General features: G+C 42.3%; 1 protein-coding gene across 1 annotated transcript; it reads left to right on the top strand.

The window, feature by feature from the left end:
* The first annotated feature begins 983 nt into the window (after positions 1-983).
* Positions 984-16,056, top strand: LOC149285367 (acylamino-acid-releasing enzyme-like). The gene is made up of 22 exons (XM_089495327.1): positions 984-1,088; positions 5,481-5,610; positions 6,875-7,001; positions 7,309-7,399; positions 7,834-7,909; positions 8,573-8,733; positions 8,990-9,127; positions 9,422-9,513; positions 9,606-9,646; positions 9,738-9,859; positions 10,029-10,089; positions 10,648-10,745; positions 10,828-10,882; positions 11,114-11,206; positions 11,285-11,419; positions 13,619-13,702; positions 14,160-14,240; positions 14,324-14,412; positions 14,763-14,953; positions 15,071-15,173; positions 15,282-15,388; positions 15,951-16,056. The coding sequence occupies exons 1-22, from the start codon at positions 984-986 to the stop codon at positions 16,054-16,056; spliced, it is 2,286 nt and encodes a 761-aa protein (XP_089351453.1).
* Positions 16,057-20,025: the final 3,969 nt, after the last annotated feature.

Raw genomic sequence — 20,025 nt, 5'->3', positions numbered from 1 at the left:
TGAGGTTTATACTAATGCTTTATAATTAAGACTTAAGGGCCTAATGAAATGTGTGGCATAACAATTTTCCTTGCTTCATTGGAGAGATGCATATAAAAGTCAGGACTTTATGTTTAGCCTCCAAGAATAACTATTTTTTTTATTCATTTATCTATAACACCACCATATTTTGTAGCACTGTACAATGGGTATATGGAAATCATCAAGCAGTGCATTGCCTAAAATTTTACTTACATACATAATAGGTGAAAAAGGGTTCCTAAGAAGAAGAAAAATGATGCTTTTTATGTTTAGTGTTTCTAATCCGGACCATCATTCACATCATGACAATGTGGAACGTCCTGCCCTATATTGGGGCGCACTGCTGACAGTGTTCATGGTCAAGACTTTACTTTTGTTTACTGCACTGCTTATCATTACAGAGCTTCTTCGCCTTTCCCTCTATTAAGTGGCCATTGTCTCTAAGGTACTACTCTCTGTTGATTTAAAAGCAATAAACCCAACATGTTATCAATGTGATTTGGCTCATTTTGCTGTTCTAGTTGTATGCAAAAGGGAATTCCATTGGATAGTTACGTTCCTCCATCAATAAAAATTATCTAAAAGGGCAATAGGAAATGGGAATCAAATCATTAAAGGGTACTACTGGATGTGAGGAACCTCTTACTGATAATTTTTAGTAAAATATCATATAGAACAATGCAAATAAAGTCCACTAACAGAGGAAATAAAGCCAAATGTGTTAGGGTGCCCTGGTTCTCTTCTGTGGGCATTTAGACACTGCTTACTACTGGGCACATTAAGCATGTAGGCAAATGACCTTGGGCATTCAGGCATTTCGTTTTCATAGCTGACAGAACATCTGAGAACACTGACTGACATTGGCCTTACTTCCTGGACACCAATGCATAGGACATACCTGGCGAATAGCGGTGGCGTCCTGCAACAAACCGCTGGCTCTGTTGTAGTGGTCATCCACGTAAATGATGTCCGACGCATGTGCATACCTGGAGCAGGCCAGTGACGTCACTGCAAGGCCTTTCACCCTGTTCCACACCTACCTGGCCTTGGATAAACTGGGAAGTAAGGTATTTAAACCTTCACTTGACATGGCCCCTGTTTGGTGTCTCTCCAGTATTGTTCCTTTGCGTCAAGTTTGATGTTTCTGACCAAGTCAGCTCTTGGACTTTGTGGTTCCTGATTTAGCCTAGATGTTCCAGGTTTTCTGGTTCTGACCCGGCTTGACCTCACCCTTGTCTTCTGGCTCTTGCTGGCTGTGTAGCTTTAGACATTCCTGATTTCTTGCTCGATTCGGCCGGCAGACTGATCCGCTAGTTCCTGAGGTTCCTACTCCGTATCGTGACTCACATACATTTCACTTGCTAGAGACCAGTACGTTAAAGAAGAGTGCAAACCATTTTTATTACTAGTTTCAGATTAAAAATGCGTGTCCTACTTTAACATAACACAATGTTTTCACACAGCTGTATAGCAGCCAATTGTATGACTCCTTATCATACTGCCATGTGATGAACAATAGAATGTCTCCGTCTTTATCACAGTGAAAGTCTACGGAAGGATAGACTTTATGAACATTGCCATAAAGAATCAGTGTGGCCTCTGAGCATGGAAGGACTCCTATGATATCACATGACTGACAACAATGGCATCCTCCAGGTCTGCAGATAAAGGAAGTTTATTGGAATAAAATTACATAAAACTGTATTTGTCAATGCCGCCTACATTACTGTTTTCCATGGGACTCCACCTTTCCGTTCCATACTGCAGTATGTATAAATTAGTAAGGAATTCACATGTAGCAGAGACTACAGAGCAGCAACTTTACATGTGTTGGTCAGCAACAGAGGCAGACTGGTCCGGGGAAAGGGAGCAATTGCCCCCTGGGCCTTATGCACAAAGGGCCAAGATGACCTGTACCAGTCCACTCATGGGATGCGGGGATGCAGTAGGGTCATATAACGTGATGTTACATGACTCTAAGGTTAAAGTGAGGTGTTAGTATGCATGTGTGTGTGAGAGGACAGTATGTGTGCCCCAGTGTATATGCCACTTACTAGGGAGAGAAAGGAGCCGATTGTAGCCAATTGGTTTTACCTGGCCCCGAAGGTCTCTGCCCCCTCCTCATCAGCAACATGTGAAATATGTGCATGTCCTGGGAAAAAAAGGCTACCGTAAGCCCAAGTAGAGATAGCCAACACTCAGGACATAAACCTGGTTGTCGGGTCTCTTATAATTATACGTTTGCAGTTATGAACCGGTGACCGGTCCACTTCTGTATATAAGTACAAATAAACCATATAGATGTCTGACTATAAAGTAGTTGGGGTGCTGCCATCCCCACCAGCACAAACAATCATACATGTGAAGTCCATGTTGCTAATGCGTGACATTGCCTCTTTTCGGAGTGCAGAACACGAGTTCGTCTTATAAGACGAGCTAGTCCCTTGGCACAGTTTGTGAACCTCCCACTCCCACGAATACTCAATAATAAATATATACTCATCTATTGCCCAATACTTGTAAAACCTGACGCCACCACGTGTGCCCGCCACACATTCCCCAGAGTTAAACGGGAACCGTTCGCTCAAACACCTGTTCCACTGTTTGCTTGTACATTAAGCCACGCCCCATTCGCATACACGGACGTGAGACAACCAATCAGTGTCCTCGGGACTTCCGCTGCCTTCTGAAGGATCGCTAAGCTCTGGTTTACGATTTGCATTGCTCCCTGGACTATTTACATCATGGCGGCGGTAAATGTGAGTACCCCTTGTCAGCAGGGCGTGAGCTGTGTTACTATGGAAACCGGGCTACTTATGAGGGTCATTCAGGATCCCGGGCAGTAAGATAGCCATGGATTGGCCTGTCGTGGTACCTCATTGTGGGCACACACCTGCTTTGTCTGCTCTATGGCTAGGAAACCTAAAGTTAGGGCTTGTGGCCAGTGAATGTTTAATACTTCCTGGTCACTGTGGTGTGGCTGTGTTGAGGAAATATGTCGCATTTTCTCATATACTCTCTGACTGAAGTACCTCCTAAACCAGCAGCACAATGCAATGTTGGTTTTACGAAATAGTCGGACTTTGTGATAAATATGGTGACACCAAAGCCCAAAGCAAACTGTAACCAGTTCAGTGTTTACTTGCGAAAATGTGGCGTCCCTTCCCCTGGCTTAGGATGACCCGATCTGCCCTTTTATGAGAGAAGGTCATGAAAATACAGGGTTAAAATGTGCCCATAACGATATGTATAAAAGGAGCAAGCGGCCCTCCATTCGTGTGTCTGTTGCGTGGATCACACCATCATTTCTGATGGGTTGTCCCCCATGTTTACTTGGAAACCATCTTATTCTCATTGACAGATCTCAAAGGAATCTGCTTCTTTCCTTGTGCTGCTAAACTGATATACGCAGGCATTTAAAGACATGGCCACATGCAGTCATACAAATCTGTACACGCTGACATATATATATATATATATATATATATATATATACACATACACAAATCTGCATATAGTACCTCTGCTTCTGGCTTTTACAGTAACTCTGAGCCTTGTGTTCTTTAGAAGCAGAGAGCTTCTATTCTTACTCACTGCGACCTTTGACCACCAATACTTATTGGTGTCAGCAAATACCCTTGTTGCAGGAGGGGGTCCCATGCACTAAGAACCCCCCACATCACCCAGCCCAACTAGCACCGTGTCCCTGCTGTTCAGGGCAGACAGATAAGTCAATGGCCTAATGCCCATTTTAACCATTGGTATTCCTCCCTAAACCCATCACCTCTGTTTTTAGGTACTTTTTAAGTGTAGTCCACACACCTGATATGAGGAAGAGACCTTGTTATTAATCTGCATGGTAGACATAGACAGAATGGATAGATTTTCATGTACTTTTTTGGTGTAAATGCTGGTGACAGTAATTATCCAATTTAAGTGGGTCAAAAAGTGGATTTACTTTATGTTAATGGAGGTCTAAAGGAGTGGTAGCATGGCTGTCGCAACTAATCGGCCTAGAAGCCCTCTGTAGTTAATCACTCGCTTATTATTTTTTTTAGTGGTGTCGTCCGTATGGAAGCTGCTAGCACTTCATTCTGGTGTTTCTTACTGGGACATGCTGCATTTCATTGTAAAGTTTTTAGAGTCTCAGCAAAGTTGTTTGTTCTTGTCCGTTTTATTATACTCGCGGTTGGATGAGAGGGGTAGGGGCTCATAAATTAAGAGTGAAAAGTTTGACAAAGAAAGCCTTTCAGAGCTGGCCTATATTTCATTTTAATCTGTATAGAGTTTATTTGCTAAAGCAACAGCTGTGGTTTCAACTCCTTGACTTTTATTATACATTATGAATGACCAACCCCAATAGGTTCTGCTGCAGGATGATCTTGGCTGTAACTGTATAATGTATAGTGAAATCAGTGAGAGTTTTCAGACCTTTCAGGCATTGACTGATGCATTATTCTGGGCCGGCTCAGCCCTTCACGCTGGAGGAATCTGCCTGTGTAGGCCCTTCATGAATATTAACACAACACTCTTAACAACCCCCCTTTTTGAATGTGTGTACCTCTAATTGCGCTCTTTCATATGTTATGCAAATAAACAACAGCTTATTACTTCATTTGAAGATTTAATTACATATAAATAACACAGATATGTTTAAGATGTTTTTCTAGTTTGTATTGCATCAGCCTATCGGCGCCTCCCTTTGTGTTCCATGGACAGAATTATGAATGAGGAAAATTTTACTTGATTAAAGAATGATTTATTTAATAATTGATCACATACTCACATAATCCTTCTCTATTGTTAATTCTATCTAATCATATGTCCCATTTTTATCCCCCATTGTGCCAACAAAATGTTCTTTATCTCTTGGTGGTGGGTGGTGGGAACCAACGGTCCCTTTTCTATATCGCATTATTCACAATATATTATTACCTAAAGGTCATGTGTTCACATATCTGCTGTGATTAGGGACTCCATGGCCCCTGTACCATAGTGGTAGTGTGAGCATCAATGTATACTCCTATAGGGGTTTGGGAGAGGGGCCATCGTTTGGATAAAGAAATTGGCACTGAAACAGCAGATCTTGGTTCAGCAGCATCGATACATGGTGACAACACCCTGTGGTCCTCTTTGTCAGGTACAACATATATGGATTTGCATGAAATAGAAATAGCGGTAATGGACGTCACGTCTATAAAGCACTCACCACGTTAAAGTTGGTTTAGTGATTATTTAAACATTTAACCACCTATTGATGGATAGGTTTGAATTCTCCGGCGGTAAAATAATCAAGAGACTTGTCTTATTAAGTGGTCCCTTTAAGATTTCACCTTGGTCTTCAATATTAACCTGCACATATCTCCTGTTCGATTTCTGAATACTACTCTGTAGCGCTCCGATTATAATTTGGTTCTTGCACTTCGTGTTTTTATTTTTTAATCTGTTATTCTATACAGTTCATTAGGGACCCCAAAGAAATTGCCTCATTGTATCGGGACCTCAGCCAGTTCCCATCACTTTCGAGTGTTACGATTGGACCGGATGTCACCACACAGTATGGGGGCCGATACAGCAATATCTACACTGGTAAGGAATAACTCATCACTCTAGACCAGTTTTTCCTCATGCTGTACCATCCTCTGAAATTCCTCACTTCTCTCCTTTTGTTTCTCCTTTTGTTTCCTCACTTCCTTTTTGTTACATTATGCACTACTTGTTATGTCCTATTTACTCAATGAATGGCACTGCTGTATATGATGGCGCTGCATAAATCATTTACTGTATATGAAACAGCAGAAGTGCAGGGTGTTTCATTTTATGCATGAACTAACTTTTGAGTAACATTATGTATGTGAAACGAAAGCTGTAGCTACCTAGTATAACATAAGGTCAGCAGATTTGCTACAAGGTACTGTTAATAAAAGATTTACGACGTAACAGTAATAAGTAACTATTCTTTACCTACCTGTGATTTTGAAACAGTAATGGCATCTTTATGTCAGAACTCAACAAACCCCAGGAGAAGAGCAGCTACAGTTCCATAAAATGTACTTTTAGCTTATTTTAATTATTTATTTTGCACTTCTCGGGGTTCCATAGAATGTCCCTTTCTCCCTAAATAATATAGAATGGATTGGTAGCTAAGTGGTCTTGCACTGCTAATGTAGACTGACGGCTGACGTCAGGGCCGGCCCGACAATGGAGCCGAGTGGGGCAACCCCTCCAGGCAGCACTTTTGCCGCCCCAAGCCCTTTTTTTTTTTTTTTTTTTTTTAAAGCCGAGAAGAGAGAGAGGGTGCCGAGTGGTTTTATCTTACCAAGTTGTCAGTACCCGCTCAGTGCCCCTCTCTCCTCTGCGAGCCCTCTAGCTCGGTCTCTGTGCCGGCTTGTAATGTTGAGCGCCGGAAGATGACGTAATTTCCGGCGCTCAGCATTACAAGCCGGCACCGAGACCGAGCAGGGAGACTCACCGCGGGACTGCTGAAAGGTAAGTACGGGGGGCAAGAGGAAGGGTAGATAATGGGGGGGCGGCAGGGAGAGGAAGGGTAGATAATGGGTGGGGGGGCAGCATTTTAAACTTCGCCCCAGGCGGCATTTTGTCTTGGGCCGGCCCTGGCTTATGTACGCTTCAAGCTTAGTTGAGCAGCTTTGCCGTATAACCCTGTTTGAATAGTTGGCCTTGAAGTGTGTAATAGTTTGGTTGATGGTGCTTGCACTGAAGTAAGATTAGTTGGTTCCTTACTATGATGTTCTCTTATGTGCAAATTAACATATTGTATATGATCTCCAATGAAATGTTAATAACTTTCGTTCTTCATCACCAACCTTCTTGATGCTTTGTCCTTTTTCAGAGTGGTCGCAAAGAGACTTGGATCGAAATGAGCAAATTAGGTTTTGCCGGCAATACATTGTCTTCCACGATAACAACACTGTTGTGTATTCTGGAGCTTGTGGGAATGGCTGCGAGATTAAGGGCGAGTAAGTAAGGGGGATATCTGAAAACACAGAAGAAGAGGGAATAATATGTGTATTATTAGTAATATGGGTATTGTGCAGACAGGGATGAGGCATGATCACATCAATACCTTAAAGTCGGTAGAAATGTAATATAGTAAAGTTTGTACCCTATATTTTGGCAATGCATGTAATAACAATGAAGGAAAAACTTTATGGAAGTAGTTTTCACACAGGTTGCTAATAAGCCTAGACTAGAATTTTCCTGCTGAGGTTATCCAAGTTTATAGTACCTTTTTGATTCCACTAATATATGGGACCTTTTCTACAGGCTCCTAAGCAGAGAGTCTCCTTCTGGAGCATTGAAAGCTGTCCTGCGAGAGACCAAGAATGAGAAGGGTGAGAACTCCCAGTTTTTAGAGGTAAGATAATTGGATCCATCAGGTCTGTTATGAGGGGAGGACTAGTTCTACAAACACTCGCACCCCCCCCAAGTGATGCAATGTAATTCATAAAGCTTAAAAAGATAAAAGCTTATAGTGCCTTCAGTTACAATCTAACTCAAGATCTGATGTAAACTAAGTCAGATTTGCAGTTTAGAATCTATAAGCATCTATAAGAATCTATAGAATCTATAAGAATCTTAAGCAATACATATGTGTGGTAACTTCTTATAAAATAGGTTCCTGGCCTTTGGTTAGGAATATCATCTAATTTGTACAATTTGTGTTAGTGTATTTTTTTTTTTGTGGAGAATTACTTAATACTGCTAGTATTCATGTATCTTAGTGATTGTTTCATCATTTATGTTTCTCAGCTGAATTTGTTGTTTTTTTTTCTCTCTCTCTTTATTCAGGTTTGGGAGAAGAATCGCAAAGTGAAAAGCATCAACCTGACAGCCCTAGATAAACATGGGAAAGTGTATGAGGATGGTGAGGGACAGTGAACATGTGCTTGATTCACGAGAGTCTAATTGAATGATCATTGCAATGATGTGTAATTCTCACATTTTCTGTCAATGGAATTAGGAAGGGGCTAACTCTTCTTTCAAATTCTTAACCATGTCTTGTATATTAATCCCCAATCCACCATAAGATCAGTCTCCCCTTACATTAGTTTGTGAGTCTCGGGTCTTTTCACCAAAGGACGAATTGTGGTTTCAATTTCTCACTGTTCATAAAAAAAAAAAAAAAAAAGGCCAACAAGCAGAGTTGGGACTAGCCCTGTGTAATGCATCATTTAATAGGCAAAATGCCTTTTGGTGATATCTCACAAATGTTACTATGCATTATCCAATGCCAGCCAAGCTCTTCCTGCAGCAGAATTTCATTGGGCACGGGCCTTCATGATATATAGTGAAGTCATGTAGATGAAACTCTCCAGCAAAGTTTTCCACTCACTTTAATAAATAAACATCTGTGTCGCAATTCTCTCTTATCTGTATATGCTCTCTGTGTCACTTGTGGATCATTTTTGGGGAAAGCATTTTTTTTGTTCCCTGAGATAACTGTAGCTCTCTGTCCTTCTGCCTTGGAGCAGTCCATGATCATGTCCTGTGTCTGATAAATGCATCTGTGTCCCCTTTACCTCTCCAGAGCAGTTTGGATGTCTGTCCTGGTCACACTCAGAGTCTCACCTCTTGTACATTGCTGAGAAGAAGCGGCCCAAAGCAGAGTCCTTCTTTCAGACATACACTAAAGAGCTGGGTGCAGGAGCATCTGAGGAAGAAGACAATGCAGTTAGTAAACCCATTAAGGTGAGAGAAAAATAAAGAACCCTTATAGCTGGCTAAATCTATCATATGTAGGCCAAACATTCTTCCACACCATGCTGGGCCCATTCTTGATCAACACTGAAGAAAGGATCTGACACTTTTCATTAAAACCTCTAATTAGGGTAATTGAGAAATATTTAAAATTAATTGTTCACGCATTTATTTGGGTTTTTTGTCATCTTTTCTCTTTGTTGAATTGGCAAGGTATACAATCCAGTGTGTTTATCATGCTATGCAGGGTGAACAGTTTGTGCTTCACGAGGACTGGGGGGAAGGACTTGTGAATAAAAGCGTTCCAGCTTTGTGTGTCCTGGATATAGAGAGTGGGAACATTTCTGTACTGGAAGGAATACCAGAAAATATATCACCAGGACAGGTGAGCGATACATTCTGTGTCTCTTTTGGGAGTTATTCACTAAAGAGAGGGTTGGCTAGAGAGTGCACCAGAAGTAAGTAAGTGACCTGGCCCACCAAACCCTTATACTGGGCCCTTCAATTTATTGTTAAAGCAGAAGCTCTCTGGGCTCTTCATAATCTAAAGTGAAACTGGCAACAAAACTTTGTGTTAATCTCCCTCTCTAGTGAATAAACACTTTGTGAGTAATTTGTTGTTCTAAGACCTTTTCTTCTTTATGTCCTTTTGTCATCTCAATCAATATCTTCTTCATAGGCATTCTGGTCCCCTGATGACACCGGTGTGGTATTTGTTGGGTGGTGGCACAGTCCCTTCCGACTTGGCCTAAAGTATTGTCCTAATAGGAGGTGAGAATACAGTAGATATAATATAGAGCCTTGAATGTACCTGTCAAGTCCCTTACTGGTTTTCATACTAACTCCGCTCTCTCTCTTTCCAGATCTGCCTTGTTTTTCGTGGACCTGACAGGGGGGCAATGTGGTGAGTAGGATCTGTCTGTCTTATAACAGTTTACTTTCATATTGCAGTATCTGGTTTTAACATATAATCTTTAATTGTGTACCCTCTACAGAGACGCTGTCCACGGACACAGCTTCTGTTTTCTCCCCCAGACTGAGCCCAGACAAGTGCCGCATTGTATATCTAAAGTGTGAAGAGTTTGGACCTCACCAGCAGTGCTGCCAACTCATAATGGTCAGTGTCCTGTCCCTCACATCTAGTCATTTATTGTAGTTACAAGGAAAGAGAAGAGTTAACTTGAACATTAGAAACATCTGAGAATTAATAAGAAAATTGGTTTATTCATAGGTATTTTTAAAGTTTTATTTATAAAGCACAAATTATTTATGTTTATTATTTGTAGTATGACTGGTACACCAAAGTGACGTCCACTGTAGTGGATATTGTGCCTCGAAGTACTGATGGTAAGTAAAGATGTTCTACTGTTTTTCAATTTAAGTGATACCAAGACCAAATGGTGCTGTATTTCATACATTCGGCTTCTTTAGTATAATCTATATATCTGTAAATTAAGACAACCTGGAGCAGGTATTTTGTGAGAAATGACATTCAAATTGGTCTTCAAAGGCTGCAATTCCATTGGGCTTTCAAGATGATACATAGAATGTTAATTGTTTGATTGCATGTTAAGTGGAGAAATCCCAAAAACTACAGCACGGTTTCATCCTTTAAAGACTAGGTTGGACAACACTTTCCTATATCATATCGCATTAGGTGGCTTATGTAAAAGTGGTGTATAGAGTCATGATTATTATGGGTAACAAAACACATTGTCTCAGAAAATAATCATTTGCAACACTAATTACACCATCCGCAAACTGATTAGTTTGTCTTCTAGAACAGCAAGGTGATGCTCCCATCAGCCTCATGTGATGCTTTTCTTTGACATTTGTACCTTCTGTGAGCTGGTGTTCCTTATACTGCCTGATGCTGGAAGCCCTTAATCTTTTGTCTATTTTCAGGGCAGTTTGCTGGTATCTACACTTCATTACTGGCATCCTTCTGCTGGTCTGCAGACAGTCAGAGAGTTGTATTGGATACGGTGCTGCGCAGTAAGCAGGTTAGACCCAGAAGTCAGTCTGTGAAGTGTAAAGTCTGGAGCTTACGAGTCAATATAACAATCATTTCTCTGTTTTATTTAGTGTCTGTTTGTTGTTGACATAATGTCCACAAAGGTGACACAGCTGCTGTCCAAAGGTAAGGTATCTAGAACTATATCGTGAATAAACCCTTGCAAGTGATTATTGAAGAGCAGATCCTTTGAGACACAATAGTAAAGAGGGCAGCCCTCTTTTGCAAGTTTAAAAAGTCCATTCCCATTTTAAAGTGGTTGCACATTTACATACCTGATCAACCAATCTACTCTTCTCCCAGTCATCATTTCTTCCATATGATTTGCATTCTCTTGAATAGTAACTTTTCCCACAGGTACTCCATTGGGTAGCTGGAAGCTAATGGCCATTGACAGAGACCTTCTTGTTGTCACCTTTTCATCTCCAAGCTGCCCTCCTACTCTGGTGAGTTTGCAGAGTTATTTTTAATGTGAAATCTCCTTATTCATCATTATGTGTTACTAATACTTGATCTCTTTGCAGAAAGTAGGTTTCCTACCTCCCAGTGGAAAAGAAGAAGAAATGACATGGGTGTCCTTGGAAGAGGAGAATCCTATCCTAGACATCGAGTGGAGCTTTAAAACTCATCAGCCTCCTCAAGAGCAGGAAAACTCTAAGTACCGTAAGTTACAGCTTGTTATTTTACCACAGTGTTTCTTTTTAATAAAATGTCTCTCTATACATTCACTTAATTTGTTATAAGGAGAGTTACATCAGGAGATGTCATAAAGTTATTTAACAAATACCCCAAGAATCATTTAAACTCAAATGTTAAAAACAAAAACAGAGATACCCACTAGGCCAGGGGCGTCCAACATGCGGCCCGCGGGACTTCGAGGTGCGGCCCGCGTGAGATCGGCAGCCAGGATCACAAGAGCCCTGCTGCTTACTTGTGGGAGGGTCTATTCTCTGCTCCAGTCCTGCCTCCTCTGTGGGGAGAACGAGGGAGGCCGCGCCCCCTGCTGAAGTCTGTGAGCGGCATTGAGAGCTGTAGAGCAGGTAAGGGGGTGGGGTAGGTTGTGTGAATGAGTATGTCTGAGGGAATGAATCTGTGAATGAATGAATTTGTGTGTGTGTGATAGCATGGATGTGTAAGTGCTGGAACCTAGGCATGATGGGACTGTGATTGCTGTTAACAATCCCACTCCTATCATGCCAAGTCAGCCAGTATATGCTGAAACCTGGCTAGCTGCCCCCTTGTGTATTGATGCTGCCAGCAGTATGGGGTCTGCACTTACAGCCACCCTGTACCAGCACGTACTGGCTGACTTGGGATGATAGGAGTGTGATTGCTAACAGCTAACAGCAATCTGCTTACAGCAATCACAGTCCCATCATGCCTAGGTTCCAGCATTTACTGGTTTGCTGGGTATAAAAAGACTGTGTTTGCTGTTAGCATTCACACTCCTATCATGCCAAGTCAGCCAGTACATGCTGAAACCTGGCTAGCTGGCCCCTTGTGTATTGATGCTGCCAGCAGTATGGGGTCTGCACTTACAGCCACCCTGTACCAGCATGTACTGGCTGACTTGGGATGATAGGAGTGTGATTGCTAACAGCAATCACAGTCCCATCATGCCTAGGTTCCAGCATTTACTGGTTGCCTGGGTATAAAAAGAGTGTGTTTGCTGTTAGCAATCACACTCCTATCATGCCAAGTCATATTGTTGATTTTTTTTTGTCCAATTGTGTGTTACTTTTAATAAAAGCATGGTTACACACTAAAATTGGACAAAAAATACCGGTACAATGCCCAGCCAACCAGTACATGCTGGAATCTGGGTATGCCTGAGATTGCTGTTAACAATCATAATATATAATTTTTTGTACAATTTTGGTGTGTAACTTACTTTTATTAAAAGTGTGCGAGGGGGTCACTTTCAGTTTCGGCTAAGTGAACCCTGAATTTTCGGTTTTGGTCCAGAATTTTCATTTTAGTGCATCGTTAAAATAAAAAGAACTATTTTATTTTTACTTATCCAGAATCCTGCATTTGTAGTCAAAACTTTCCAGGCCCAGAAATCAGTGAGAGGAAAAGTAAAGGTTTTGTGTCATTTAAATTATTTTAATCCGCATGTTTTATTAAAGAGTGAGTGCGGCCCGCGCACGTATACAATTCTGATGAAGTGGCCCACTGCAGAAAAAACTTGGACGCCCCTGCACTAGGCTGTTTTAGAACAGACCTTTACTATATTATATTTAACCAGTCCTCGGATGGCAAATAATGAAAGGGTGGATTCCTGTGGCATAATACTCCAATTCATTCATGTAGACTTGGCAGCAGGGCTTGAAGAAGCTTTGATCCATTAATATAATACATTTTTGAATAATAAAAATATGCAATCTACAGTATACTGCAGAACAGTAATATTTAAAATACAACTCTCAGGCCGTTCTTAAACGTCAACTTATAACTGTCATGCCACTTTTTAGAATGATTATTATGTTTTTTTTGCATAACTAAATGAATTCATTGAAACTACAGATTTTTTTTGTTTGTCGATCAGTGTAATTACTTTGGGGATATTTAGTTTGAAATTGTATTAACATGTTAACAATAGGGTTAACTTAGATCATAACGAGGAAGAATAATCCATGAAACACAAACTTTTTTCCAGAGAGGCTGTGACTCTCCTGTTGGACAGCCCAGCATCATATTGAGAAGGTGCCACCTGAACACGTGACTCTATGATTAAGAGAACTATTTAAATTATTCGAAAGACGAGGGGTGAATTATATGAAAACTTTACAAATATCCAGGTATCTAAATATTATTAATTGATAATTAATATGATTAAATATTTGTATTTCTTCCTTTCAGCTGACCTGGGTTTTGAATCTATCTTGCTTATGCCCCGGAACATCCCTGCTGAGCACAGAATTCCTCTAGTTGTATATCCACATGGTTTGTTTTTTTTGTTTTTTTTTATGTTTGTTTGTTAGTTGTGGGCAAAACATTAGTTTGTGTGTGGCACTATTTTGAAGTTGAGTAGAGCAGATCACTGTTTCAGAAATGAATGTTTTATCTTGCCTATATTTAACTATTCTTTTAATCTTGCTGTCTTAATTTTGATCTATGTCTTTGCTACTACGTAGCTTTTGCACCAGCGTCGCTGAGTCCACTGGGGTCTTGTATCATTCAAATCTAATACAAAATTGCAGATTCAAAGTTTGAATGTCCGTTAATTTTCTGAAAAAACCCTGTATTTTTTTTTAATATCCTTATTTAAAATGTTTCTGAAATCTTTCCCGAATAGTACATTTTAGGCTATTGTAATGTTAAACACTGTACATTTTGTTAATTCATTAGGTATGCATCACCCCATTTCATCTGTCTGAATCATTCCGTTTCTTTTCTATAGGGGGTCCGCATTCTGCTTTTGTGAGCGAGTGGATGCTTTACCCAGCTGTGATGTGTAAAATGGGATTAGCTGTGCTGCTAGGTGAGTGAGTTTCAGTGTTCTTCAGGCGTTCCAGTGATAGAAAAACGAGCATTTCTCGCTGAATCTCTTTATTTGTTCTATAGTTAACTATAGGGGATCCATTGGATTTGGACAGGATAGCATCCTCTCTCTGCCAAAGAATGTTGGAGAGCAAGATGTGAAAGATGTCCAGGTAAATTACCATAAATATATGACTGGTTATATAAACCTGTTGCATTTTTCTGTCTTTTTGTTTTATTATGTATCCTATGCATTAGGTCACAACAAGCCTTTCTTTGCATTTCAATTTTTTATTTAGCGGTAGCTGCATGTATGTGTATCTATTATTTAATGTACTCTGCATTGTTTCATACAGTTAGGTTTGTGTTGAAAGGTAGGAACGATATGTGTAATGTGTCTCAGAGAACTGAAGCTGGACTAATCTCTCTATATTATTACTGAGACATGTAACAGTAACGCCTGCTCGATCTGTCAGAATGCTCCTGCATATAAATGCCTTTATACACTCCAACTTTTTCACAGTTAGCCGTGGAGCAGGCTCTGCGGGAAGATCCTCTAGACCCAGAGAAGATTGTACTTTGTGGAGGGTCCCATGGTGGATTCCTGTCTTTGCATTTGATTGGACAGTATCCAGGTTACTATAAAGCCTGTGTTGCCCGGAACCCAGTTACAAACCTGCCAGCCATGTTTGGATCAACTGATATACCAGACTGGTAAGACGGCTCCTTACATGGCTTTTCCCACACTGCACAATGTTTGCCAATAGTGGTCAAGTCATATTTTATTTGTCAAAAAACATCTTGGATGACAGTCTTCTCTCTCTTTCCCAGGTGTCTGGTAGAATCTGGCATTCCCTACTCTTACCAGGCAGCTCCGGATGCTGCTCAGTGGGGTGACATGTTAAATAAATCCCCAATTACATTTGTGTCTCAGGTATTTCTTCTTCCTCAAAAAACTTACTGTTCACAAAAAGAAAAAGACAGATGCTAATTATTTTATAAATCTAATGCTCCCCTGACATTATCTGGATTCTGTTCTCAGGTGAAGACCCCAGTCCTGCTAATGCTAGGGGAAGAAGACCGACGAGTCCCGAACAAGCAGGGCCTGGAGTATTACAAAGCACTGAGGGCCCATGATGTACCTGCACGGTGTGTTTTCTCTTTTTATATATATATCTGAACCACATATTGGGGTCAATCACAATACCTAGTCAAATTACTGTGTGGTACAGTGGTAGGCAACTGCTAGCATCTTATTGTGGAAGAATAAATCCTTTAATGTGCACATGGTGAGTCTGCATCAAGATTTTAAATCCCTAGACGATGCATTGCTTTTGAGAACTCAGGGATGAAGGGAAACTTCTGGTCTACTCTACCTGGGCACTGATGCCAATTGATCCATCTGTGCTCATAAAATGTAATCCTTAAAATATGCATTGTTGGAAATACTGTGTTGAAATGAAGGAACTGGTCTTGAAAACAAAAATACCCTAGTGTAGATACCCCTTGCTTCTCAACCTATCCCTGAGTTCAAGCAACACAGTCAAATTTTCCATGAATGCACATAAAAGTAGATGTTGGAGAAGCAGTCTGGAAGATCTGCTGGCTGAGGAGGTACGGAAATTGAGATTGAGGAACCACTGAGTTTTATAGAATAATAGTGTTAGAAACCAATTTATCTGCCATTGTTGACATTCTCACCCTCCCGTAGGTTACTGTGGTATCCTGGAAACAACCATTCCTTATCAAAGGTGGATGCAGAATCTGATGGTTTCATGAATATTGCTCTATGGATCCTAAAGTATCTGACAGAATGATTTACCAGCCGGTGCCATGAACCAAAATGGTCTAAGAATTAGAATTTTCAGCATCGTTGATTGGATAAGAAGAGCTCATTACACTGAAAATGAATGATCTGCCATATGACCAATCTGCAGTAATGGTATCTGCTTTGTCTGGTTAGCTTTAAACTAACCGGTTTTCTTGGTGATTGTAGCTTTGTGGCTTAACATTGTCTAATTTGTTATGGGGTAGAATATACTTGTTTCTATTGCCTTTTGGAGCTGTATTTAACAGACAGGACTTTGAGTAAAACATTGCTTTCGGTTTATTAATTGTAAATAACTACCTGCACTGCTATGGTCTCCAACTGCAGTGTACAACCCCCCCTCCATGTTTTTTGTGTGTGCCACTTTTGGCAGCTTGAATCAGCCAATCAATGGCTGGAAAGCTTCTTTATTGAAATCAGTGCTTTCTGCACACATACTCGGGAGGGGGGGAGAATCTCAGACATTACACTCATGAGACAGGGCTGGCTGGAGAGGAGTATAGTGCATATGCTCTATGGCAACCAGGGTATGTGTTTTGCATAGCCAATAAACTGGGGATCAGGGAAAGAGGCATATGTGAGAATTCTGCTGAATTCCTCCATGTACTTGCAAGGTAAAGGAAATAAAAAATGATGCCCATATAACAGACATGGTTTACATCTTTGACAGATTGTTACTGATTATCAAAGAGCTTCTTCACCTTTCCATGTGTCTAATGCCCATCATCTCTAATGTACTATTCTGTTCTTTAAAAAGCAATAAACGCAAAATGTTATAATTTTGTTCAGCTATTTGGGAGGTAACTTTTTTTGTAATTTGGACATCTGGTCAGTCTGCGCCCATGCCCTATTTTTGAACCCGACCAATCCAATTTACCCTATGAAATCATACCGATGGTGACATCAGTGGGGAAATATATTTACTTGTTACCATTTTTTAAACTTGTTTTAGTAATCCCATTGTGATTATAAAGCTGAGCTCCATTGGCTTGCATGGTTGCCTGGAGTACCTGTATTCAACCTGCAGGAGGAGAGACCCTCTTGCAAACTTTTTTTAAAAAGGACCCTGCCATCTTACGAGAGGCAAAAAAAAAATCCAAAAAATAAATAAATCATTCTTATACTGCTTTGATCGCAGCCATATTAGGCTACCCGTTTCATGCAACACTCCCTACGATCAGAATTTTTTTTCTTAGAACAAAAAAAAAACTAAACAAACCAACTTTCAGAGAGTATAAGAAGTTGCCAGCGGGGCGTGGCCGACCGTCGGAGATGATGGCCGCTTAAGTGGAGAGCTCCGCCGCGGCCCTGACTTGCCCTAGCAATCTATAGCCATCCCGCGCCATGGGACGCAATAAAAAGATGCCGGAAGACGCAGAGACCCCACGGGGTAAAACCAAGTCGACCTCTGCCTCGTTACGGGAATATTTCCAGACGCCGCGCGACCTCGCCACGCGGCCCTCTGAAGGCCTTGACGCACCGTCGCCTGAAAGCACGGCGGGCACTGAGGACAGCAGGCTGAGCGGTGGTGCTGACACTCCAGTGGACCCTACGGGTCAGGAGACGATTCTCCGTTTATTTTCCTCGGCCCCCTGGAAGGCTGATTTTGCCACTCTCATTGCGGAGCTGAAGCTTACAGTGAAGGAGGAGGTGGCATCGCTCAAGGCCGACTTACTTGGCCTGGAGAAGCGGATCGACTCCCAGGAACGTGAGACCTCCCGCTTATCTACCAACATTTCCCAGGTGGCGAGGATAGCGACGCAACACACCCTCAGCTATTTGGGAGGTAACTTTTTTTGTAATTTGGACATCTGGTCAGTCTGCGCCCATGCCCTATTTTTGAACCCGACCAATCCAATTTACCCTATGAAATCATACCGATGGTGACATCAGTGGGGAAATATATTTATTTTCCTCGGCCCCCTGGAAGGCTGATTTTGCCACTCTCATTGCGGAGCTGAAGCTTACAGTGAAGGAGGAGGTGGCATCGCTCAAGGCCGACTTACTTGGCCTGGAGAAGCGGATCGACTCCCAGGAACGTGAGACCTCCCGCTTATCTACCAACATTTCCCAGGTGGCGAGGATAGCGACGCAACACACCCTCTATCTGGCGGATTATCGGAGGCGCCTGGAGGACTTGGATAACAGAGGTCGGCGACATAACATCAGGGTTCGCGGCCTCCCTGAGGTAGGCCCCCAGATGGAGGAAGATGTGTTTCATGTGCTCACTACCCTCTTCAATTCACTGCTCGATCGGCCCCACGACACCGCGATCCCTATGGATAGGGCTCACAGGGCTTTGCGCCCTCGTGGCCCGGCATCGGCCCCGCCGCGGGATGTTATTTGCCACGTGGTGGACTATAGGCTGAAGGAGGCCATCATGCGGAAGGCGCGGGAGGTGGGCACCTGGCAGTTCGACGGCCATAACGTATCCTTTTATCATGACCTCTCCGACCTTACCTTGCGCACTCGGCGTATACTTCGCCCGCTTACGAGCGAGCTCCAACGACGCGGGTACCGTTACAGCTGGGGCTATCCTTTCAGCCTGAATGTCCGGACCAACAATGGAGTTGTGACGCTGCGTTACCACCATGAGCTTCCCGAGTTCTTGGAGGAGCTTGGCCTGGAGGATCTCCATGTCGACGATTGGGGGCTGCCGGACCTGCACTTACCTGGCCGTCCCTCGGAGCGTTTGCCTCGTCGCCGTCGCCGCGAGCTTTCCAGACTCCGAGGCCCTCCGGGACAACGAGATCTGTCTTCTGCCCCTCCGGGCCCTGGAACCACCTCGGGGGCCTTCGTGCGCGAGGAGTAACGGGTGACCGGCGCCGTGAGTGCACCCTTGTGACAGTGACTTTGGCCCCGTTTCTTGGTTTTTTCCCCTTTTTTTTTTTTGGCCCTACGGATTGACATTTCGGGACAATGTTTGCCTTTTTTTTTTCTTTTACTTTTTTAGGCATCCCACGATACGTGTTGCAATGTATGTGTTTTTTTATTTTAATTTATTTTTCTGTACACGTGTTTTTCTGCATTCCTGGGTCTCCCCACGCTGGGACCCGCTGTGGGCCTCGTGGTGGTGCTGCATTTCGCGCCGTTTCCTTGCTGTGGTCGCCTTACGTATGCCACGGCTCTTGCCGTTTTGGTTCGTTGTCATGGCCCGCCTTCGGGCTTTTTGCACTTTACACTCTTGTACACATGGGTTATGGGCAGTCCGGGGGGGGGTTGCGGGTGGTTTTGGGGTGGGGGGGTTGTTTTGGGGGGTTGGGGTTTTTTCTTTTTTTTTTTTATTTTTTTATTTTTTTTATTAACACTACATTTGTCTTCCTTATTTGCTCTCGCATCCCCCTCTGGCCGGGGTACCACTGTTACGCTATACATTTTCTGCTGGTTGTGGGGCCGGCTTGTTGTGAGGCTGCTTTTCGTCTTACTGATAATTTGCTTACTGCCTTACTTCCCTGCCGGCGTACTTACGTTTTGTCACATGTCTACACACATTTTTATTATTTTCTTTTGCCCCACGCTGGCCTGTTCTGCCTTGCTGGCCCTACGTTTACGCACTTACATTTACACATTTTATTGGGGGGTTGGGAGGGGGTTGTTTTGGGGGGGGGGGTTCTTTTCTTTTTTCACGTTCATGGGACCTTTGGTCGCCTTTGCTCCCGTTTTCTACACCACATGTGTGGTTGCCTCTTTCCTCCTGGGGAGAGAGGGACGGTGGAGAGTGCATTCAGTGATTATTGTCCCCCACACCCCCCTCCCCCTTTATTTTATTTTTATTTATTTTTTTGTTTGTTTGTTTTTTTTTTGTTTTGTTTGTTTTTTTGTTTTGTTTGTTTGTTTGTTTTTTTGTTTTTTGTTTTTTGGTTTTTTTTTTGTCCCCCCTTTTCCTGCCTCTCCTCCCTCTCTCTCTGCTCCTGTGAAGCAATTCTCTGGTCATCCGTTTGGTCGGTTAGGTGATTCG

The sequence above is a fragment of the Sceloporus occidentalis genome, unplaced genomic scaffold, assembly GCF_023333645.1.
Source record: "Sceloporus occidentalis isolate IW3139 unplaced genomic scaffold, rSceOcc1.0.p SCAF_79, whole genome shotgun sequence".
Classification (NCBI taxonomy): Eukaryota; Metazoa; Chordata; class Lepidosauria; order Squamata; family Phrynosomatidae; genus Sceloporus; species Sceloporus occidentalis.
This window is presented reverse-complemented; position numbering and strand designations above follow the sequence as displayed.

What these genes read in the sequence shown, in the direction of transcription:
- LOC149285367 (XM_089495327.1), top strand. Translation starts at nt 984, where the DNA reads ATGATGTCCGACGCATGTGCATACCTGGAGCAGGCCAGTGACGTCACT. An exon ending in GGGATTAGCTGTGCTGCTAG is followed by an intron (nt 14,241 to 14,323) that starts GTGAGTGAGTTT and finishes TTTGTTCTATAG; the next exon opens with TTAACTATAGGGGATCCATT. An exon ending in AAGATGTGAAAGATGTCCAG is followed by an intron (nt 14,413 to 14,762) that starts GTAAATTACCAT and finishes ACTTTTTCACAG; the next exon opens with TTAGCCGTGGAGCAGGCTCT.